The sequence below is a fragment of the Lissotriton vulgaris genome, chromosome 1_1 (genome assembly GCF_964263255.1).
Source record: "Lissotriton vulgaris chromosome 1_1, aLisVul1.2, whole genome shotgun sequence".
NCBI classification, from domain to species: domain Eukaryota; kingdom Metazoa; phylum Chordata; class Amphibia; order Caudata; family Salamandridae; genus Lissotriton; species Lissotriton vulgaris.
In genome coordinates this window covers 540509144-540533136 of record NC_141685.1, presented here as the reverse complement: position 1 = coordinate 540533136, position 23993 = coordinate 540509144, and the positions used below count along the sequence as shown (strand labels likewise).

Genomic DNA, 23993 nt, shown 5'->3' with positions numbered 1-23993 from the left:
CTTCTATCAACTGCGCCCAAACCCTCATCTCCCAGCACTCCTGCATGGCCATGTCAGCACTTTGCACAAAGGCTCAATCAGCACTTTTACACCAAGAGCTCAATCGGCCCCCCGCACAAAGGTCGCCTCCACAATGTTGCACAACCACATCCAGAACTTTTACACTAAGTGCTCACACATTGCACAAAGAGCACGTCCAGCACTTTTAAACAAGCGTGAAATAGGGTCTGTGCTCTGTGAGGGTGTGTCCTGTTTCTTCGGCCTTCATTTCTAGAGCACAGTTTCAGCGAACACAAACACTTTTGTGGAGCTGTGAAGGTTCAGCCCGGATGTGTGATAAATAAAAAAGGGGAGGAGGCTGGAAGAGAGCCCCCTCTTGTTTTGTATGAACTCAATGAAGCATGCCTAAAGAACACCCCATGCTGTTCCAACTACTGATCTGCACCCCTCTGGCATCTCCCACCCACCTCCAATCTCTCGGCGCCCCAAGTATCTGCCACTCTCACATACCATCTTATGCATCCTGTCTGTACCCACCCCCGGGGCATCTGCGCCCACTTCCGATCTCTCCGTGCCCAACTTTTGTATCTTGTCTGTACCCCAACGTTTTGAGACTGCCACTCGCGTCGCCCATCCATCACCCCCATCCTGTTTTCGGCCCAACTCTCAGACATTTCTGCCCACCCCTAATATGTACCCCCCAACTCTCCTCCGACCACCCCCCCTGACCTTAACCCCTCTGTCCCTGCATCCCTAATCACGTCTAACTTCCCTGCACCTGTCCTCCTGCCTGGCACCCCACCTGCTGCCGTGCCCCACCTCCGCTTTGCCAGTCACCACCGGTCCACCGCTATTCATGCTGTCATACAACTGCTCTACCTCACCGACTCACCCGTATGCTGCCTGCCCCCTCCCCACCATCCTCTTACCTTAATTTTGCCTGCCCCCCCCCCCCTCTCTACCCTCTGCCCTGCCCACCCCATACACAACCCTGGCTGATCCCCATTCTGCATTCTGTCTTTGACACTACTTGTCCACCCTACTGCCCTTGTTATGTTATGTTATGTTATGTTAAAGGTTGTTGGTACCGCGCACATTCACCAATTGGTTTCTTGGCGCTCAAAGACAAGTGGAAAGAGGGCGCAGGGGAATAGAAGCAGCTAGTCGTGAGCAAGATGGAACAGGTAGGTTTTCAAGAGTTTGCGGAAAGTAGTATAGTCTGGTGTGAGCCGGATTGAGAGGGGAAAAGAGTTCCAGGTAGACGGAGCAAGAAAAGAAAAACAAGCACCACCGTGTTTCTTACGTTTGAACCTGGGAGTGATCAAGAGGTTGTGAGCAGAAGATCTAAGGTGTCGAGAGGGGACATGGGGGTGCAGGCTGCGAGAAATAAAGACGGGGGCAGAAGCAGATAAAGATTTGAAAACAGTGCATCCCATTTTGAAGATGCAACGTTGCGCAACCGGGAGCCAGTGTAGTTTTTTCAGCATCGGCATAACATGTTGGTATTTGGGCTGCTGAAAAATTAGTCTGGCTGCCTAGTTTTGCACCAGTTGAAACCGGTGAAGATGGTATGCGGGAATCCCCACGTATAGACAGTTGGCATAGTCTATACGTGAGGTGAGAAGGGCCATGATGACTAGGGTAAGAGCCTCTGATGATAAGAACCTTCGGATCTTCCAGATTCTGCGGAGGTGATAGAAGAAGGCCGAGGTAACAGCGTTGATATGCGGCCGCATCGAAAGGTCACTAGAAATGATGACTCCTAGGCTCTTCACTGAGTTAACTGGACAAGGAGGGGGACCGAGGGCTGGGGGCCAGAAGTTAGGAGTCCAAGGGTGCGAAAGCCCACCGATCAGAACCAGCTCTGTCTTGCTAGGGTTGAGCTTCAGCTGACTGAAGTTCATCCACTCATAGATGGTAAGCACTATTGATTGGAAGTTGGAGCAAGAGAGAGGTGAGGGGTCGATGGGAAAGATGAGTTGCAGATCATCTGCATAGTTAAAGATGGTAACAGAGGAGTGACGAAGAGAGGCAAGAAGGGGCTGCATATAAAGATTAAACAAAAGAGGGGACAAGGCAGAACCCTGGGGAACACCACAGGAAAGTGAGATTTGGGGAGCAGAGAAGGTGGACAGTTGTACCGATTGGGAGCGGCGTTGAAGGAAGGACACAATCCAAGACAGTACCCTTGGTACACTGCTTCCTTCCGCCCCAGTGCACCCACCCTCATTCTGTCACATTACTCTAAAACTCCACGCCTATTGCCAGATACTTCTTCCCTCCATTGCCCTCCACTCCTATTGCCAGACACGTGGCTTCCCTCCACCTGGGGTCCGCGGTTTCTGCCCCACAGATTCCTTCATGCATCCTGTGCCCTCTGTCCTTTTCTCCCTCCCCTGGATGTTACCCCAACTCTCCACGCCGCCACGGGGACCGCCTCAGCCCGCCCTCGGTGTGTTCAGTTCCCCGATGAGCGCTATTTCAATGCTGCTCCCCCCCCCATTTCTCTCTATGACTCCCACGCGCTCTTTTCTCCCATTCTATCTTCCTCACTTACAGCGTCCTGTTTCTTGACGCATCCTCCTGTCCCGCCCCCACAGTCTGTGCTCCCCCATCCCCAGTCCTTCCTCGCTCACTTCCTCACATTCCTCTCATCCTCTTAGCTCTCTTGCTCATCCCTCCACCCATTTCAAGAAGAGCTAGCAAGTGCCCCCCCTTCACTCCCACCCCTCCACCATGTGACGCCTCCACCCACTCCGGCTTCCCGTTTACAGCATTCGTGGGTCCATAATGTGGTGGGAAAAGCGAAACTACAAGTCCCAGAATGCAATGCACTGCCGCCTAAAAAGATAGGACTGTCTGAAAGTGTCACACATGGCATGGGCGATCTTTACGCTCTTACCACCCTTGCATTTACTTCTCTCCCTTAGCAGCCCTTGCTTTCATTCTACCCGTCTATAATTACATCATTGTCTCCCCTACATCTCACATCCTCTTTTCTGATGTTTCAGTTCTCTTCTCTTCCTGCACTCTCTCCTTCTTAGATGACCCACTCTCCACCTGTTCCCTCTCCAGGTATCCCATCCTTCTCTCCCCATGCCCATCCTCTTCTTATTCCATCCATAGGTTGTTTCACTCCCCCTTTCTCTGCCCCATCCTCCCCTTCTCTCTCTGGGGTACCTCCACTCAGTTTCTTCTCTCTTCACCTCCTTGTTTCCCTCTCTCATATTTTACTGTCCCTCGCATACGTTACCCCTCTCCTGTTCTCACCTTCCTTTCCATTTCAACTCTTCCCCCTCTGCCACCCCAGCATCACTCAGCGCCACCCCAGCATCACTCAGCGCCACCACAGCGCCACCCCAGCATCACCACAGCGCCACCCCAGGAACACCACAGCGCCACCCCAGGAACACCACAGCGCCACCCCAGGAACACCACAGCGCCACCCCAGGAACACCACAGCGCCACCCCAGGAACACCACAGCGCCACTCCAGGAACACCACAGCGCCACTCCAGGAACACCACAGCGCCACTCCAGGAACACCACAGCGCCACTCCAGGAACACCACAGCGCCACTCCAGGAACACCACAGCGCCACTCCAGGAACACCACAGCACCACTCCAGGAACACCACAGCACCACTCCAGGAATACCACAGCACCACTCAGGAACACCACAGCGCCACTCCAGGAACACCACAGCGCCACTCAGGAACACCACAGCATCACTCGGGGCCTAGACAGCATCACTATGCGCTATCACAGCATCAATCTGTGCAACTATTCAACAACTGGTTCAAATATGTTCTCAGCTTTATTACAAATGTCACAAAACAATGTTAATATTTCACTTCTGTCCTTGGATTTTCGTCACAATAAAATACACCGAACATAATCTTCACAAAAGTTTAAGCTATTGCCATTATAAATTACACTACCTTTTATTTAAGTATTAATTATTAAAACAATTACACGCCACTGTTATTTGTGATATCAATACATCTAAGTCACGTAAATACAACACATATTGCATTACAAATGCTATAGGTGTTACATTTGCGAAAGGTATAACTATTAGCATTGTAAATGACAAAGCTATTAATTTCGCTATTTTCAAAACTAACACATAAATAAAAAGTTTGACATTTACAATACCAATAGCTCAAACTTTCCTAATGCGAGACCTATTGCATTGCAAATGCTTGTTATGATGTTGTTGTTTTGTGTAGTGCTTAGACAAACCGGAGGTCCCATAAGGCCACTAATAAAAACATATGATCACGAACCAGCGATATCTGCAAGTAGCTTATGTATCAAAACAGCCATTGTAAACAATGTTATATGCATATATAACATACATTGTAAAGTGTTTACCTGAGCAATGACTGTGAAGGAGTAAGAGGAGGATGTAACAACCTTGCCTATGATGAGGTGACATTTTCTAAAATAATTCCCTTATCTACTTTGTTAGGACTTGGGTGTCCGGCGCTGAATGGCTAGCGCTATGCAAAATGAACAGATGCGTCTCTTATTCGTGGCTATGCAGCCTGAGAGCGTTCGTTCACTCCAGGGGCTTTTACCACATACATTAGAAAGTGATCCCGCATGACACGCGTCATCTCATCTCAAATAAGATGCTCGTATGATCTGAGCCCCACCAATAATTCGGTGAAACTGGCACTTGTGATTGTAACCTAGTGCATTTGGAGCGTTACACTCTTGGGACGTTGTAATTGCATTAATGCATACGTTTGTATTTTAAAAGCCTAGGAGTGGAAAACCTGTCTGCGATGACATGGGTTGGGGATCTTCAAAAACATTCCCTGCCAAGTTTTGATGTCCCTTTCAGCAGGGCAAGTATCTGCTATAGAAATCTATGTACACATCTTGAATAATCTGAGACGAGTGAGGGAACTTTACGAAGCAATCGCAGGTCCATGGCATTCTCAGTCCTCTCACCTGGTACTCTATCTCCAGAGTTGCTTCGTTCTTCATGGGCTGATAAAAGCACTCCTTGTGTCCCGGGGGAAGCGTGAAGGTGAAGTCACTGTCCACAGATTGCGAGAACCCCAAGCAGAAGTGCAGCACATGTTGCAGGCAGAGGAGCAGAAGCAGCACCCCGTTGCCGTTGGCCATCACTGGCGTACACGAACAGCACTAGAGGAAAGGGCACGCTACAGACTTCAGAGCACCGCAGGAGGAAGAGCTCGCTCTCACTCAGCAGCAGGCATGGTAATAGTGAAAGCAAGCCGGACAGCGAGGTGGAGGAAGGACTTACAGTCAACGTGTTCATATTATGCCAGCCCAGTGGAGTATTACCCCATTTCAAAATGGGAACAGACGTCAACTTGAGACAGACTGTCTGTCGTTTGAGCGTGGTTCTTCTTTATTTCTCAATTTAATCCAGTAACCGACATTATTGTAATGCCGGGTTACTTTCTTCAGCGATTAAAAGGGCAATCCAGAGACAGTCAGCCAATCAAACCATAAATAACGTTTCAAAAGTATTATTTCAAAAACTGTTCGCGGAGGCACTACTAAACCAAAATAAAGTATCTATTTTAATTTTGTAAATATTGTTTACCATGTAGAGAATGTAACAGACTTAGTTCCCAGGGGCTGACGAAGAAATTACTTTTCACAACTTACTTGCATTTTTGGGGTTAAAAATGCCTGCCTTCCCAAAAGAGATGTGTCCTATTCCAAGATGGCTACCAAATGTGCCATTAGTGTTACGGTAGTCACTTTTCGTTCCATCAACTCAGGCAATGTTTGTCCTTCTTTTAGTCTGCAGAACCTCCCACTTGCATTCATCTGTTTTGGAGGTGCGGCTGGGCTGAATGACGGCTTCTGTCTGCGCCGTAACGGAAGCGCCTGCAGTTTGGCTCGGGATTCAAAGTTGCTTATGGGAAGCTGGCCTGAGGTTTTGGGAATCACTGCTGTCAAGGTGGAAATCTTCTGCTGGTGAGTGCTCCTGCTATGAGACTGAAAGGCGGGAAGGATGCAACTTCCAGAATATTGAGGGCTGGGGACTTTTCGTTTGTGCATGCCCAAGACCCAGTAGTGTTCGTAACTGCTCAGTGCTATATTTATCCATAATTATAATATATAGACGATTAGAGTTCACCCCGGTTGCTAAAGTGTGTGGTAGTAAAAGTGCTGTTTTTGTTAGGAAGTTAGTATCTGACATGGAAAGCGGTGGTTGCTGAGGAAAGCTCCTGTTGCTAGGGGAGGAGCTAGCTTTTGGTGACATTTCTGGCTGATAGCAGAGGGTGCTAGTTGCATGGCAATTGCTAGGTAAACCTGCGCTTCTTAGGAAAACGTGATTGCTGCTAGGAGAAAGTTCATCGTGTTAGTGGATGGCGCCGGTCGCAAGTTTAAAGAAACGGTTGCAGTGTTTGTCGATAGTGCCACTTTCTGAGGAACGTGCCTGGCGCTAAGCGAGAGTGCTTTTGGAAAGTGATGGACGCTACTGCATAGTGCTGGTATTTAGTACGGGTTACTGTAAATCTAACTGTTGGTGAGGAAAGAGCTAATACATTGGACGGAGCCTCTTTCTGATGGCAAGGGAAAGTAGCAGTTGCAAGGGGCGCTCTAGTTGCTGCTGGTGAAATAATATCAAGATTAGAATAGGTGCAGGGTGTGACTGGCCAATAGGGCAGTGCCCTATGGGCTCGTCTGACACATGAGTTTTGGACCGGTTCTGTGGCCAGTGGGCCGGTTTTTAGGTCGAGCCTGGGCAGCGCTTGCACTGCTCTGCGAGGCATATTGTATCCAGAACATGGGCTTAAAAGCACACCAATCAAATACCATTGGTTTGTTGTTGTGCCATTCAGAAATACTGTCTTTTGATTGGTGCTTTGCTTGTTATTGGCCTGCCATTGGTGCTTGGTCCCTGCCCAGGGGACATCACTAATTGATCATTCTGTTTGGTCGTCTCCCAGAGTTCCAGCCCATCTGCAAAAAAGAGCACCTCACTGCTGCTACTTTAGACTTTTAACTCATTATTGCTAAAGTTTTCGAAGATAAGACATTTGCTTAAGGCACACCCCTATGTTACACAAAGATGACAAAATTCAGCAGCACTGTAAAAGACATGTGACTGATATTATCTGCCACACTTGCATTAAAGCTGCTGTTTTATAGAGACATTAAGCATTGCCCCTCTGATACTGCTTTCAGCAGAAAAAGTTGTGGAACAACATCCTTTAGTAGGCTGCATTAAGAGTGCAGTACCATATGTGCCTAATGTAGGTCCCTTTAGAACTCCAAACGGACACCTAGTAACAGCCTGTGGTACTGCACCTTTTCCTTGCTTCATGGATTTTCTTTTATTCTTTATGCTACTGTTCAATCTTTCCTCTTTTTTATATATATATATATATATATATATATATATATATATATATATATATATATATATATATATATATATATATATATTTTTATTTTTTTAAAGCGCAACTCGTACCACCTCTACTTTCCACTGTTTCCTCTCCATCCTCTGTCCTTCCTATCTATTTAGATAGGTCAGATGATCACTCTACTGCGTACAAAAATTATAACTAACAAACATTGTCATTTGCAAAGTCAGTGGTTCTAACTTTCAATAATGCGAGATCGGTTGCATTGCAAATGCTTGTTACTATTGATTTCCCTGATATTAGTACTTTTCTTTAGCTATCTGCTTCACTAATGGTGTGCACTTTTACTTTAATGCCTGGACCTACTTTTTTTTGTCCCAGTCCCACCCTGCAAAAAGTGCTGTGTTTTCCGTTTGCTTGGCTGTGGTGTGACACTTTTAGTGAGACTCTATTACAAGCGAAAAAGTGGTACAACGGTGCGATAACCAGTTTTATTTTTGTTTGCACTAAAGTGAGTGTAGATTTTATAATGAAAACAACACAATTACCACAATGCAATGGAAAACGAACTGACTCATTGAATTATTTATACAAATTATGAGGCAAATTGTAGTTCCAAACTGAGATCTGTAAAGTTGTCCTGTGTCCAGTCCCAGCCCAGTTTCCTTGAAACAAAGTCACATTTTATGTCCGGCGTTAGCCGAGATCTTCAGATTTTTCTAAAATTATATGTGTATATACTTATAGGGGAATTTCAGTATCTCTCTTCATCCATTGGTCTGTTATTGTGTCATTCACGTTTTTCATCTACATACTACAGAATGCAGCATGGAGCAATAGGTCCTCCCACTTCAGCTATTGGCTAACTTCACTGTGAGAAAATGCATTCTTCTCTTTCAGAAGGAGCACATTCATATTCAAAATAGTTCCCTTAAGTGCTGGGGACCACAATTGCAATGTGTACTTTTTGAGGCCAAAATGTTTTCTTGCTTTTGTCCTGGAAGTTTCCCAAATCATAACTGTTTTAGTTTTAAATGGTTTTTATTGAGCCAAAATAAAGCATAGTAAAGCATCGCAGTACAAAGTATATGTAACGGGTAAATCAGTCGCGGATTGTAAGCACGTGTCCATATAGCGCTAAGGAAGAATTGGCATAGGAAGTAAGCATTCAATAAGAGCGAGGTGATGCAGATGAGGCACGTGACATGCAGTTTTGGCCGACAATTTAGAACTAACCAACCCCACAAAACCCCCCCGATCCACCAACCAACCCCCCACCCCTCTCCCCAACCAGTGTGCCATACGTTAGAGGTCCAATGTCTATGGATCAGAAAGAGACATGCCCTGTAAACCTTTGAAGTAATTAGGTGCCAGTCGCCGGGTCCGTAAGGCGTAGCAGCCGTAAGTATTTTGGACATGTAATTTCGTTAAATTCTTTGGACAGCAGCGAGATGAATGGTTGCCAGACCTTTTGAAATGTGGCTGTAGTTTGGGAGAGAGTGCAGTGTAAATAAGTTTTCCCTTGGCTAAATTCAATAGCTATTGAAGCCCAAATACTTGTCTTGGACACAAGCAACTAAAAGTTAAATCATAAACATGGCAGCATTCTTTGTATGAAAATATACAAATATTTTATTAAAACAATTGTCAATACCGAATCATATGGACAAAACACTTAATAAAAATAGAGTTGAAAAGGACTCTATGCGCAACTTATAAAAACATCACCACATAATTATATTAAAAACCTGAATGAAACATGTATGTACTGCATTAATCAAACAATTAATCAAAAAGGAAGACCTACTCAAATTCAATAGAGACATAAAGAATTGTGGGGGAGAGAGACAAAAAAAACATAGACATTCACAATTTGTCATTCAATATTGCACATTAAATGTCCGATTCGACTCAAACCCAGACCCGACTTGTTCTCGATGTTCTTGGGGCGAGTTTGGTTGTTTTAATTGTGCACTAGTATGCGTCGACGCGTTTCGATGGTCTTTCTAGATGAGTGCCATCTTTATCAAGACTTGTAAATCTTGTTTATTTCTCTCCTACAATGGCACTGGATGGTTGCCTTTGTACATAGGTCCTGTTGGTAAATATATTTGAGTAAGTATATGACATGAGGTTACATCTTACTTTCACTATGAACATTTCTTTGTTAGCTCTTATTGTCGGCATATGCCATTTAAGTTTCACATATGTGATTTACGTGAGATTAACAAGCATTTGTCAGCCAAACATTATTGTTCTAACATTTATTGTTCTAACATCCCTACATCATTAATAGGCATATACTTTTAAGAAGTGCATTGTAATTACACCTTATTCGTCCTACCAGTATGTGGGCTTCTGTTGAATTTCCCAATGACTATAGAGGGGGGGACCCGCCGTATTTTAAGATATTCAGGTCGTGGACCATCTCTTGAGCAGTGCACAATAATACTACATCCCCCTTTCTGTTGGGAGGTGAAATAATTTTTACCTTAAATCATGTTTCTTGTGGGGTATACAGCTTTAAACATCTTATTCTGATGGATGGTACTGATGAATGAACCTTGTCTGCAAGGATATAAGTTGACGAAATTAAGCTCAAATCTCCTATTTTTAGTCCTAGGTTATTTTACTGCTGGGGTTTATATATTACCTGGTGATTGTATCTCCTCTGGAAGTTATTAGTCCTGGTCAGAGATTCTTGATCTTTGGTTAGGAGATATGGAGGCATAAATGCAGAGCCATCTACATAGTAAATATAGATATTATTGTAACAAAGTGTATTATCCTGCATTGTACTTCAGTTATTGGACCTTTTAGTAACTATTGAATTATATGCGCAAGATTACCTCCAAAATTATTATCCTCAGCTTGGAACTGCCCTTCCTAGCTGCTTGCTGATCGCTGTATCATGGAGTTCTCCCTCTTCCTTAATATCCTAAAATAAGTATTAATTGTTATATGAGTAGGATACCATTACTTTAGTGCATTGAATGATAAGTGACTGGCAACTATCGCTCCCTTACCTATTTGGTAACAGGTAAAACGTCTTGGGATCGGATGGTTTTGAAAATACAGGGCGCCGTATTTCCTCGCCGGGTTTCACTACGTCCCTTGGGGTAATGGAAAGGGGAAAGAGTAATTAGTTTGCTATCCCGTTAGGCATGGCTAGGTGCTCCCAGGGTTGTAGAACCTTACCTCTCGCTCTGTTGTTCCTTGCGTCCCACCAGTCCGTTTCACGTCTGTCCTGCTTGCAGTCTTCAGAGAAAGTGCTAATTCTCGAAGACGATTGGGGGTCTTTTTAAGCTATGTTTCAGGCGTATAATTGGCTGCTAACTAATTTATCACAGCTGCGTTATGTTTAAGTTTAGGCGGGATCGTATTTTTACCGCTTGGAACGTAGGTTGCTACCGCGTTCCATGCCTCGTTTTGGATTTATGCACGCCTCATTGTGGATGTACTTCCGCGTTTTACGAGCTCGGTTTCGGGCAGTTATATATGTTGCTCGACCTGAATATCTTAAAATACGGCGGGTCCTCCCTCGTAAGGTGCCAGTAGGTCGCCAGTTTCACAGCCGATTCTTTGCCTGCTGTGTTGCGTGTGGTGTGTGATGCTCTGTAGTACACTTGGCCCCATTCTTTAGGTGATAGTGTTCTGCCTAGTTCGGTTTCCCATCTTTTCTGACCAGCGGTTTTGTGTAACTCCATTAGAGGTGTAAGCATTTTATATATATCAGAGCTCAGATGGCGATCAGTGTCTCTGGTCAGGAGCCATTTCTCGAAAGGAGTCATGGGGTGCCCCACCAGGGTGACAGTTGCAGAGTCAGTAAGCCAGTGTCGCAATTGAAAGTATTGGAAAAGGTGGGGGTCAATGATGTCATAATTTTGTTTGATGTTTGAGAGAGTGAGGAAGCCTTGTAGATCAAAGAGATCCCCAGCGCATCTGCATGCTGTGCCCTGCCATTGTGTGAAGGCCCGGGGGTCGTTACCCGGAGGGAAGTCCGGGTTGTCTAGGAGTGGGGTAAATGGAGAAGGAAAGGTGGTGAGGCCGCGTTTAACGGCCACAGCGTCCCATACCTTGGTGACTGCGAGTAATGGGAGAGTTGGTGAGGTATGTTGGTCTGTGCTTTTTGGGTAGAAAGGGGATCGCCCACAGGGATCGCTGGGCCATGGCTCTGTCTTGGAATAGCCACCTCTTCTCTGACTCGGGCCTATACCATTCCACTAGGTATCGGAGCTGCGTGGCGTGGAAGTACTGTAGTAAGTTGGGGACCCCCAGGCCTCCCTCGTCTGTGCCCCGGTGAACCAACTGTTTGTGAAGTCGCGCCTTTTTACCCTCCCAAATAAAGTGGTGCAGTGCTGCTTGAATATCAGAGATGGTGCCTTTTGGGGGGAATACTGGGAGAGTCTGAAAGACATATAGGATTTTGGGTAGGGCCGACATTTTTACCGCCGCCACTCTGCCCAGGAGGGACAGAGGCTGCTTAGACCAACGCGTGAGATCTGCCTTGATCTGGGCGGTAAGAGATTTGTAGTTAAAAGCCGCTGTCGATGTGGTCGAATGGGTGAGGGTGACCCCTAAGTAAGGGAGTTCCGAGATGACCTGGAGGTCACAGCCATAGTCAGAGGCTGGGGCGTTCAGGTGGGCGTTACCCCCCAGTGGCAAAATGAGGGACTTTCCCCTATTGATCTTGAAGCCTGCGACCGTACCGAATGTTTCCAACTCCCTTAGGAAGGCGGGTATCGAGTGGGTGGGCCGGGCAAGAGCAGCTATGATGTCATCAGCGTATAGACTGATGGTATGTGGTTCGCCCCCGAAGGTGATTCCAGTAATGTCAGGGTTGTCTCGGACCTTCTGCGCCAAGGGTTCGATGTAGAGGGCAAATAAAAGGGGAGAAAGTGGGCAACCCTGTCTCGTCCCGCGTTGGATATCGAAGGGGTCCGAGCGTGTCCCGCCCAATCGGACTCGGGCCTGTGGTCGGTGGTAACAACTGGCTATCCAGGACCGAAAACGGTCGCCGAGTCCGAAGCGGAGCAGTACCTGTTGTAAGTACGCCCAGTCAACGCGGTCGAAAGCCTTCTCCGCGTCGATGGCCACGAGTGCCGCGTCGGAGTCCTGGAAGTGTGTTTTATTATCTATTAGATGTAGCATTCTTTTAGTGTTGTCGCTACATTGGCCGTTGGGCACGAAGCCCGATTGGTCAGGCTCCAGGATTCCGGGTAGGAGCGGGCCCAAGCGAGCCGCCAACACTCCAGTGAAAAGCTTGAGATCTAAATTCAGTAAGGAAATCGGACGGAATGCCGAGCAGTGAGTCGTTTTTTTGCCTGATTTGGGCAGGACGATCACCTCAGCCGCTAACATATCAGGGGGGATAGAGCCTGGACCCTCAAAGGAATTGAAGAGTCGGGTAAGGACAGGGGCCACTAGGTGACTGAACAATTTGTAAAATCCCGCTGAGAAGCCATCTGGGCCCAGGGACTTCAGTGGGCGAAGTCTGGATATAGCTGCTGTGACTTCCTCTAATCGAATGGGGGCATGCAGCGTATCCGCGCTGGATTGGGACAACTCCGTAATGGCCGCCGAGGACAAATACGTGTTCACCTCCCTAAGGGACGGTGTATCAGCTTTATACAATGAGGCATAGTAGGTCCGGAACTCGTTGGCTATCTGGGAGTCCTCAGTGAGAGTGTTCCCAGAGCCGTCTGTGATTTTTGTGCGGTCGGTCTTGGCTTTGAGGGCGCTAGCCAGTATGCGTCCAGTTTTGTTGCCCCCAACGTAGTATGTATGTCTGAGGCGGAGTGTGGCAAATTCCGCCCTATCGGTGTCAAGGGAGGCCAGTTGGGCCCTGGCCCCCTTCAGCTGTCGCCAGACACGTGGGGCGCCAGTGCGACCGTGGACTCTTTCCAGTTCCTCGACCTGGGTTGTGAGTTCGGACGTCTTTTCCCTGCGATCTCTAGCTTCCTTGGCAGCTATAGAGATGAGCTCCCCACGGACCACTGATTTCAGGGCTCCCCATAAGGACGGCAAGGACACTTCCGGCGTGTCATTATTTGTCAGGTAATCAATGATACAGGTGTTCAGGCGCTCACGGATCGCTGGCCGTTGCAGCATGGTTTCCCGAAGCCGCCATGTACCACTAGGGCGGGAGGTGACGGGGGCAGTGATGGTTAGCTCTATGGCGTCATGGTCCGAGAGCGCCGCGGGGACAATGTCAGCACTGGTTACCTTAAGTAGCAGCTCAGATGATCCTATGAAGTGGTCTAGCCTGGCGTAAATGCAGTGGACATGGGAATAGAAGGTGAATTGTGCTGTGGTAGGGTGTACAGTGCGCCATATGTCTACCAGGTCCCGTTCCCGCAGCCCGTCCGCCCCAGCGGCGGTAATAGCGCCTGTATCCCCATAGCGGTTTCCTGATCTATCTTTGGTGGTGTCCATGACTAGGTTAAGGTCCCCCCCGATAAGTATGAGTGAGTTAGATGACTGAAGGGATTCAGAAAGAGCGGTCTTCAAAAAGGCTTCCTGGCCTGTGTTGGGAGCGTAAACTGACCCGATCGTGAGGTGTAGGTCTCCAAGTTGAAAGGAGTGTGCGAGGAGACGGCCCTTAACTTCCCCTGACTTGGTCCCCACCTTCCCTCTAAAGTGCCTAGAAATCAGGATGGCTACCCCAGCTTTCTTGGTGGGAAGGGAAGAGAAAAATTGTTGGGGAAAGGCACGCGAGCGCAGTCTATGCCAATCTTTGGGCAGCAGGTGGGTCTCTTGGAGTAGGCACAGGTCCGCCCCAGAGTGTTCCAGGTAAGAGAGTATCGCCCGTCTCTTAATAGGGTTATTTAGGCCTTTGACGTTAAGTGTCAGTATCTTCAGTGTGGGACTAACCATTATTGTAGAGGGCGGGTTTAGGTGCGTTATAACGTGTGTGTGTTCCCGGCCTAGATGCACAATGTCGTGGAAACAACTGTGGTCTGAGGTTGAGCAGTAATGCAAAGAAATAGAGTCTCAGCAGTCCATTAATAGCAAATCTCCCCTGGCACACTGATTCCCCCCACCTCCCCCCTTGTATCCACAACTGTTCTCCATGAGATAAGGATACTGTCAACAGTTCCCCCCCCAACTCCCGCTCCCACCCGAAGCCCCAACTCCCACGAGTGTGTGGGTACAGTCCCAGTCCTGTCAATTCGCACAGGGCTGTGGTGAAGTCTTCCATTCGGGTCATGGCTCGTGGCGGACACTTTGGCTCCCTGCCCAAAACCCAACCCCCATTCAGGGGGGAATTAAGCTAAGAGTGATCTCCCAAGTATTGCCGCTGTCAGCCTGAGGAGGAGGTCTCTTTGGCCACCTCTGCAACTGCCGTGGCGCGCTCCTGAGTGATAGTAGAGGCGTCCGGCCTCAGGTGTCGTGAGGGTGAACGTCTGCGATGCACAGTTTGCCATCCATTGTCTCGGGGTCCACTGGATGGGCTTAGGGTTGGTTCATCTACCTCATGCTCAAGGCCCAGGAGGGCGCATGTGTCCTTGAGCGAGCGCAGTTGGTGTAGTTTTCCGTCCCATTTGAAGATGAGACGGAACGGGTGACCCCAAGAATACGGAGTCTCATGCTGCCGTAGGAAATCCGTCACTTTACGGAATTCCTTGCGTTTCTGCAGGGTGATGGCAGACAGGTCCTGGTAGAGGGCTATGGAGTGACCCTGGAATTGAAGAGGTTGGGCTCGTCGCGCCTCCCTGAGGATTCGCTCCTTTAAGGGGAAGTCAGGCAGAAAGGCTAGTATGTCCGGTGGGGGCGCCGAGGACCGTCTGGGCAGTCCCACCCTGTGAGCCCTGTCAATGCGTATCTCGAAGTCCGCCGCTTAATCATAACTGTTTTGAAGAAAAAAAACAAAACACAAAAAAATTCTGACAAAACAAGCACTCGCAAAGCCAAAAAGCTGTTGGTCAATATCAGGCTGTTGGCTTTGCAAATGCTTGTTTTCTTTGGAACATTGATACAATATGTTTGAAGCAAAAACACCCTTGATTTTGTTGCCAGCATATGTAAAACAGATCCATGACTGATGTGAGTGGCTCATTCAGTGCCATTTCGTTTTCTTATTGGGTTGTTATTGTAAAAGTGTTGCACTTTGTAAGAACTTTCCATTTATGACACATTTTTCTCCATTGATTAATTAATAAGTTAGGTAAATCCTTGCTTGTTTGAAATTAAATATTGTTTTTGTTTTAAAAGCTGTTTTTAATATAATTATTCTTCCTTTCGTAGCCAAAGTGTTCACATATTTTGAAAACAATATTCTCCATTGTTTAGTGTAAAAGAAACTTTCACCAGCTCCGTATCAAGGGTTTTCACAAACAAATTTGGTGCAAGCATTGTCAACGTTTTCAAAACCACTCTCACATTGACAGCTTCCGAGCATAATACACTTGAACATTTTAAGAAACCTATGCAAGCAGCAAATTAGTTAATTTTTTCAGTTCCTTTGAATAGTCCTGGAACAGTTTTGTCTTCGAAATAAACTAACCTCTGCCAGATGTATTGACAGAAGCACATTTGACAGAAGCACATTTCAGAACTGACAGAAGTCCCACAAGACTATCAGCTATAAAAAGATGGACAGTATCCGTGACTAAATGACTATTGTATAATAACACAAGAATATATGGCATTTCTATTACTGTCACGTGATATGTGGTACAGAGCTTTAGGTTTAAAAAACATTTTAATCCAGATTTCCAACAAATGTAACAGCAAATCAATTGTCCCTTTCCTGCACACAACCTACACACTCCCATTCAGAATAACAGTGGCTGTTCTAAGTACCCATTATAGACCTGTGCACGATCATATTGCAGAGAGCGTGATTTTTTTTTTTTTAAACGTAATTTTTATTGCAGACATACGTTACGTAAAGCATTATCATATATATGTTACATCTCGGTTCTCTTCGTGCTCTTGTTCCCATACTTCTTATACACAGCCTTCAGGCCCACAACCCGGAGGTCGGGCGGCGATAAGTAGAAGATCTTCAGATACCCGAATGGTTTTGTCTGGTTTAAGTCCTCACATGAATAAGTGCACGTCTGCTTTTCTTTTCCCTAATCAGTGTTACACCATTCAACGTTCATAAACTAACCCCAACGTCCCTACCCGCCCTCCCCCCTTCCCCTCCACCACCCACTCATAAGGACTCGCTTTGTTGTGGATCATGGGTACAATAATGGTCTATGAATTGTCTAAGTGTGGGATGTGCCCGGTGTGTCTTGGGAGCTATTTCCGTCTACGTTTGGAGTCTCCTCATCCTCTAGCAGTGCACTATCTCTTAGGGCTTGTACCAAGGCCTCCCAAGCTGCCGCCGTGTCCAGCGCTCTAACGTCCGGTTTCCGACGGGCTGCTTGGTACCTATGTGTGCTGTCACAAGCTGCCCACCCGAGGAATTCGTTAAACCATCGCCTGTGCGTGGGACCCACCCTCGCCTTCCAGTGTCGTGTTATCTCTCTCTTAGCGATGATCAGTCCCATGTCTATGAATTTGTTTTTGGGCGTATGTGGGAACCAGTGTAGTATGCATACCGCCAGATCAAATTCAAGTGACCTGTCCGTTACCTCGTTTAAGGTATCCCCTATTGCTCGCCAATACTCCCGGAGGTTAGGGCAGGACCAAAACATGTGTTCCAGCTCCGCTCCCTCCGAAGAGCATCGCGGGCATGCCGCCTCGGCCACCCCAATATACCTCCTGATTTTGCCAGGGGTCATATAGGCCCTGTGTAGTACGTAAAAATTAATTAGTTGGAATCGTGCATTCCTCGTGCTGTTCTGAGCTCGTCGTACCAGCCGGGCCCAAGTCGTCTCAGGGATTTCCTTATCAATGTCCGCTTCCCATTTGGTCTTTAGCGCCGCCAGAGGCGGCAGGTTCTCGCGGAGGATTCTGGAGTACAGGCATGTTACAGCCTTGTAAGTCCCGGCCGCCATCATGGTGTATTGGCATGCCATGGTTGTCACTGGTTCCGCCAGTCCTCCCTTCCAGTGCGCCTGAATGGCCCCAACCACCGCCGCATGCAGTAGGTAACCCCCCCGTGGTAGGTCGAATCTCTCCTGTAGTTCCTGATATTGAAGGAGTACTCCGTCCTCGTAAAGGTCGCCAATAACCTGTATTCCCGCTTCCTCCCAGCCCTGCAACTGCAACCCATCTCCTCCATGGGAAGCGCAGTCAGCATGCCCAGGGGTATCTCCGGGGCATATGGGTGTCGCACCCCCGCGCGTCGTTGAGATCAGTTCCAGCAGAGCCTGAACGTTAGTTCCTCGGGTGTCCAGTCCCGAAGGGCAATCCTCTGCTGCAGGGCGATTATAGGCTAGGACGTGACATGTCATGGCGTGTCTCTATCCCCGTCGCTCTCTGGGCCTCGGTACACTCGCGCCACCTCCTGTGTAAAAATCTGCAATTGAGCAGCAAGATAGTAGAGCTCAAAGTCTGGTAGAGCAAGCCCTCCCTCGTCCTTTGGGCGAACGAGCGTCGCCAGCGCCACTATGCATCTGCCGGAGCCCCACAGGAACGTGGATAACTAAGACTTAAGTTGGCGGAAGAAGGATCTAGGAATCCAGATGGGGAGGGTGCGAAAATAGTATAGAAGCCGCGGAAAGGCAATTATTTTCAACAAGGAAATGCGACCAGTGACCGGGAGCGTGGCCCAAAAGGCCATGCTTCCCTTCAGCGCCCGCACACATCGGCCCACGTTGCCCTCCAGCATGTCCGCAGCTGAGTGGTATATGTATACCCCTAGGTATTTCAGACAGGTGGGCTCCCAGTTAAGCAAGGGTCGGTGTTCGGGGCGATCCGTGGCGCGACGCAGTGGAAACAAGCAAGTTTTAGCCCAGTTAACTTTCAGCCCCGAAAGCTCGCCAAATCGCTCCAGCGATCCCTACGCCCCCTCCAGCGCTGTCGTCCCGTCTTCCAAGAATAACAGAAGGTCGTCTGCGTATAAGGAGATAAATTGTTGGCCTTCTCTGCTGTCTATGCCCTTAAAGTGCTTCCCCGTCCGGGCCTCGGCCGCTAGGGGCTCGATCGCTAAGGCAAATAGCAAGGGGGACAGGGAGCAGCCTTGACAGGTGCCCTGTTCCACTGGATATTGGTGCGATACTAGGGGTCCTATCCGCACTCTAGCCACTGCCGCTGTGTACAGGACGCGCGTCCATCTAATATACCCTTCTCCCAGGCCAAATCGTTCCATGACTCTATATAAGTAGTCCCATTCCAAACTATCAAACGCTTTCTCTATGTCTATCGAGAGGACTAGGGGTGTTCGGGCTTCCAGGTATGGGCTCTCCAGCAAACGTGTAAGCCTTCTGATATTTATCGTCGTATTGCGTGCTGGTATGAATCCAGATTGGTCCGTGTGTACTAGGTCGGGCATGTGTTGTAGAAGCCTCGTTGCTAAGATGGCACTTAATATTTTGTAGTCTCTGGTCAACATGGACATTGGTCTATAGGAGGCAGGGCTACAACTCTCCCTTCCAGGCTTTAGCAGTGGGATCAAAACGCCTCGCGCATAGAATGGGGTAGGCAACCAGTCGTTCTGGCTTTGTTATAAATTGTTTGGAGTCGCGGAGCTAACAGTTCTAGGTATTTGCTGTAGAACTCTATGGGTAGTCCATCTATCCCCAGCGTCTTATTCCGGGCCATCCTTTTTACCACTCCCCTGATCTCTCCCAATTCAATGTCTCTACCCAATACGTCCGCCTGTTCCTTATCTAGTTGGGGTAAGTGGAGGCCTTCAAGAAAGATGTTGTCATTCTCTCACCCCACCAATGTGCTCTTGTATAAGTCAAGTTTGTGTCACACTTGCACACACAGTAATCTCTTATTATAAATCAATTCAGGCGTGCTCTAGGGTGCACCCTCCGTACTTGGGTGCGTTAAAAATGTACCAACAGCGTGTCCCAACTGGGAGACGTCCCCTAGTCACAGCTCATTCTTCCCAACTGGGCTATCCAATTCATGATGAGTAACACCGTTGTTTACTTCACATTCATATTTAATGTTTCATTATTTTCAAGAATTCCTTCATTCTTCGTATTTATAAATGCAATCAAGTGTTGTTAATTCTCATTGTTCAAATACATCCATAATCCAATGCATTTCGGCTAACAAAAAGCCTTCATCAGGGATAAGGGTCTATAATTGAAAGAAATTGATGCATGAGGAAACAGAATCTCATATTCGACATGTAGTGATTTCATAGATAAAGAAAGTGAAATGGTGAACATGCCAACGCCCCCAGGTTCAGATATTAGAAATGAGTCTTAAATCTCAAAATAATAGGAGTCAAAAAAATAGATCAAAACTCAATCACCCGTGTATACAAGAAACTTAATATCAAGCAAAATTACACTGAGCATAACCTGCATTTATCACAAAAATAGAGAATGAGCACTTAAATCTAAATAAAATGACAACAGTATTGAAAATGAGCGTCAAATAAAGAGTAACACCTCATCTACAAGGTAAACGATAAAGGTTCGAAAAATCGTTCAAACAAAAATAGCCACACGTTGTTTTCATTACAATACAACAATTTCACTGCCAAAGGTAATTCCGTAGTTAATCAAGATCAGCTCATGTAATACACAGGAACAAAATTTTCGCGGTCAAACTTTTCAGTATAGTGAACTTACTTGAAAACGAAAAGATGCGACTCCGAGTTTGCACTCAACATGTTGCTCGCGTTTGGAGACCACGGGCAATGATGCCGGTTAAACTATCAATAACCAAAATAAACAAAGGACTACTCTTCTAAAGGAAAAAGTCAGTGCCATGTTGGAACAGTTACGGGAGTCTTCACATTACACTCGTGTGAAGTGAAAAAACCGTATTAAAGATAAGAGGTTATGAATCGTGAACAGAACATTCGACATTTAATTTATCTCTCAAAACGTGAGAGCAATCAAAGGCTGATGAGCTGATCTTGATTAACTACGGAATTACCTTTGGCAGTGAAATCGTTGTATTGTAATGAAAACAACGTGTGGCTATTTTTGTTTGAACGATTTTTCGAACCTTTATCGTTTACCTTGTAGATGAGGTGTTACTCTTTATTTGACGCTCATTTTCAATACTGTTGTCATTTTATTTAGATTTAAGTGCTCATTCTCTATTTTTGTGATAAATGCAGGTTATGCTCAGTGTAATTTTGCTTGATATTAAGTTTCTTGTATACACGGGTGATTGAGTTTTGATCTATTTTTTTGACTCGTATTGTTTTGAGATTTAAGACTCATTTCTAATATCTGAACCTGGGGGCGTTGGCCTGTTCACCATTTCACTTTCTTTATCTATGAAATCACTACATGTCGAATATGAGATTCTGTTTCCTCATGCATCAATTTCTTTCAATTATAGACCCTTATCCCTGATGAAGGCTTTTTGTTAGTCGAAATGCATTGGATTATGGATGTATTTGAACAATGAGAATTAACAACACTTGATTGCATTTATAAATACGAAGAATGAAGGAATTCTTGAAAATAATGAAACATTAAATATGAATGTGAAGTAAACAACGGTGTTACTCATCATGAATTGGATAGCCCAGTTGGGAAGAATGAGCTGTGACTAGGGGACGTCTCCCAGTTGGGACACGCTGTTGGTACACTCTTGCATAAGTCCTCATAATACCTTTGAAAACTATTCAGTATCTCCGTTTGGGAGTAGTGAACGTGCCCACCTTCCCCCTCGATGGCCAGTATAGGAGAGCAGCGCTTAGTGGGGTTTGCCAGCCATGCCAGCAGCGTTCCAGCCTTGTCTCCCTCAACATGAGCTCTGAGCGTGTAGGCTCGGTAATCAAAGCTACGGAGGCGCTCCACTTCCACCGCAACTGCCTCTCTAGCTAGGTTGACCTCATCTTGGAGTTCGGGGTAGCCTGGCCTCGCTTTCTCTGCGTCTCGCAGCTTGGAGTCTGCCTTATTCAGATCTTCTAATAACACCTTCCGCATGCCTACATGTTTCGTTATGCACTGGCCTCTCACTACCACCTTAAAGGCGTCCCATTCCATCGCTCTAGTGGCCGTGAATCCCTCATTCTCGGCAAAGTATTGGATATCCCCCCCTTCTAGCGCCGCGTGGAACAATGGATCATCTAGGGTTTTGGGTCGCAGCTTCCAGGTCGGGAAGCGCGATATTTCAACTACCCAGTTTAAACTGGCCAGCATGGGATTATGATCTGAGATTGTCCTGGTTAGGTATTCGGTCCGAGTTATAGTCGGCATCGCGCCCTGAGAGCATAGTATTGCATCTATCCGGACGTGGAGGTCATGTAGGCTAGAGAAGTGTGAGTAGTCTTGTTCGGATGGGTGGTGTGTGCGCCAGGCATCTGTCAAGCCCCATCTCTCCTGCCATTCCAATCTACCCTTCGTGAGGCGGTGTACCAGGGAGTCCCTCAATGGTGGGTGGGATCTATCTAGAGTAGTGTCCGCCACTGAATTAAACCCCCCCCCCCCCCCCAACCAGAATCGGACCCGCTAAAAAGTGTGCAAGTGTTCCTGAGAGACCCGTTAGAAAGGACAACTGTTCAGTGTTCGGGGCATATATACTACACAGCACTATGTCCCTACCCCGTAGTCTGCCCTCTACCGCCACGTATCTTACCTCAGGGTCTATTATATGTCTAGTCGCCTGAAAGGGGGTGCCTGCCCTTATCCATATCAAAGTGCCCCTTGCATATGCTGAATAAGTGGTGTTAAAAACCTGACCTCTCCATCGTCGCTGCAGTGCTATTCCCTCCGACTTTGTGAGATGTGTTTCTTGTAGTAGCGCAATGTGTACCCCCCTGCGAACCAGGTAAGCGTGTATCTTGTGCCTCCTCGTCATTGTATGCAGCCCCGCACATTCCAGGTTATACATCGCAATGCATTTGCACTAGCCATTGTCCCATAGTTCTTGTCGTCGCATCATACGAAATCCTATTCCTTCGCAGGTGGTGGCCCCCCCCCCCCAACTTACTCTAAACCCTCCCAACTTCCTGTCTGCCAGTTGCCCAGGATTCAACAATTGCCAATTATGGAGAAAAACCCCAACAGTTCCCTCTCCCACCACCCCCAGAACAGGCCCCAATATCAGTCTATTAGTTCCCATCCAAACTTGGTCCCTCCTCCCATCTTTCCCACTAACTCATGGTCGTAACCGGTAGTGCCTTAAGGGCAAGTGGAGTGCGGTTTAGACCGAAAGGCGGGAACGCAGGCCCCCCCGCACCCTCTCGTGATCCCCCATGGTGAGCAGCGGTCTTACACCCCGGAGCGTAAATCCCCAACTGCAATACCTATTCGATCGTGAGTTCTCAAAACTACGGCATTGAACACTCTCCCAGTCAGTTACTTCGACTGCCTCCAATTTTAGATCTTGTATGGAGGCAGTCGGTCAATGGATGATTTATAATTCGTTGAAACTGAATGGGGAGAAGACGGAGGTGATGGTGTTTAGAGGAAAGGAGGAGGTATGGTCAGCCGATTGGTGGCCAGACTCATCGGGAGCCTGTCCTGTTCCTGCTTCTTCTGCCAAAAATCTTGGGGTCGTGATCGATTCCACCCTCAGTATGTGTCAACAGGTTAATAGAACTGTATCTACCTGTTGGGGTATTATTCACATACTGAGGAAGATTAGGCATTATCTTTCACAGCAGGCAAGGAAACAACTTGCTGTTGCCCTTATCGGCTCTTGCCTGGACTACTGCAATGCGCTGTATGTGGGACTGAATAAAAGTCTGCTGCAGCGCTTGCAGGTGGTCCAGAATGCAGCGGCTAGGTTTGTTCTGGATTTACCCCGGCGCACTTCGGCTACCTCCGCCAGAAAACTGCTTCACTGTCTTCCCTTAGAGGACCGTATACTTTTTAAGACCATGTGCATGACTTACAGGGCCTTAGTAAAAAGTAGCCCTACTGGAATTGGATCCATTCTGTCCCGTTATAGCCCTTCTAGGAACCTACGTTCCTCTAACAGACTCCTTTTATCAGTCCCTCGTATTCGGAGAACCAAATGGGGTGGTAAAGCCTTTTCCAACCTGGCACCTAAGTGGTGGAACGCCCTCCCATTGGAACTAAGGTCCCTTCCCACCCTTCAGTTATTTAGAAATGCCCTGAAAACCCGTCTCTTTGTGCAGACATATTTGTAGTTGTCCTTTGCCTTTTCTGATCTGTTTTGGTAGGCGCCTTGATACCTTCGGGTTTTAGTCGCGCAATACAAATTGCTTTTCAATTCAATTCAATTCAACACTAGCTGCCACCTTCATGTCAAATGTTCAGGATCTCTTCTGACGTTTGCGGCGTTACCAACGGACCCTTGGCGTTGAGGATTCCCGATTGATCAGTCTCCGACCCTGAGGCATGGGTGTCCGAGTCCGTGTCCTGCTTCGTTGGAGAGGCATCTGATCTGGATAGCGACTCCACTGCTTTCAGGGAGGCTTTCCTCTCTACTTCCGTTTGGGACGCCAATGGTTTCCGGGAGCCTTGCCGTCTCCTGCGCAATATTTGTGATTTCCGCAGACGCGTCGTTGCGCGCTCCTTCTCCTCTTTGAACCTGGCGCCATCAGTACCTGCCTTATACGTTTCCCACCATGCCCATGCGTCTGCCGACGTGCTGAAGAAGTGAGTCTTATCATC

The 23993-nt window shown here is 47.3% G+C and overlaps 2 protein-coding genes across 4 annotated transcripts in view; one reads left to right on the top strand and one right to left on the bottom strand.

Moving 5' to 3' along the window:
- TMED5 (transmembrane p24 trafficking protein 5) overlaps positions 1–5245 on the bottom strand; it is a 52216-nt gene extending 46971 nt beyond the window's left edge. Inside the window, exon 1 of the mRNA XM_086953921.1 lies at positions 4961–5245. Coding sequence (XP_086810047.1) covers positions 4961–5137 — 177 coding nt within the window. The 5' untranslated portion in view covers positions 5138–5245. The remainder of the gene's footprint in view (positions 1–4960) is intronic.
- A 572-nt stretch (positions 5246–5817) lies between these two features.
- The window catches only part of CCDC18 (coiled-coil domain containing 18), a 1483839-nt gene continuing 1465663 nt past the window's right edge, over positions 5818–23993 (top strand). For all 3 annotated transcript variants that reach the window (XM_086953919.1, XM_086953920.1, XM_086953918.1), the window contains exon 1: positions 5818–5965. In XM_086953919.1, coding sequence (XP_086810045.1) covers positions 5842–5965 — 124 coding nt within the window. In that variant the 5' untranslated portion in view covers positions 5818–5841. The remainder of the gene's footprint in view (positions 5966–23993) is intronic.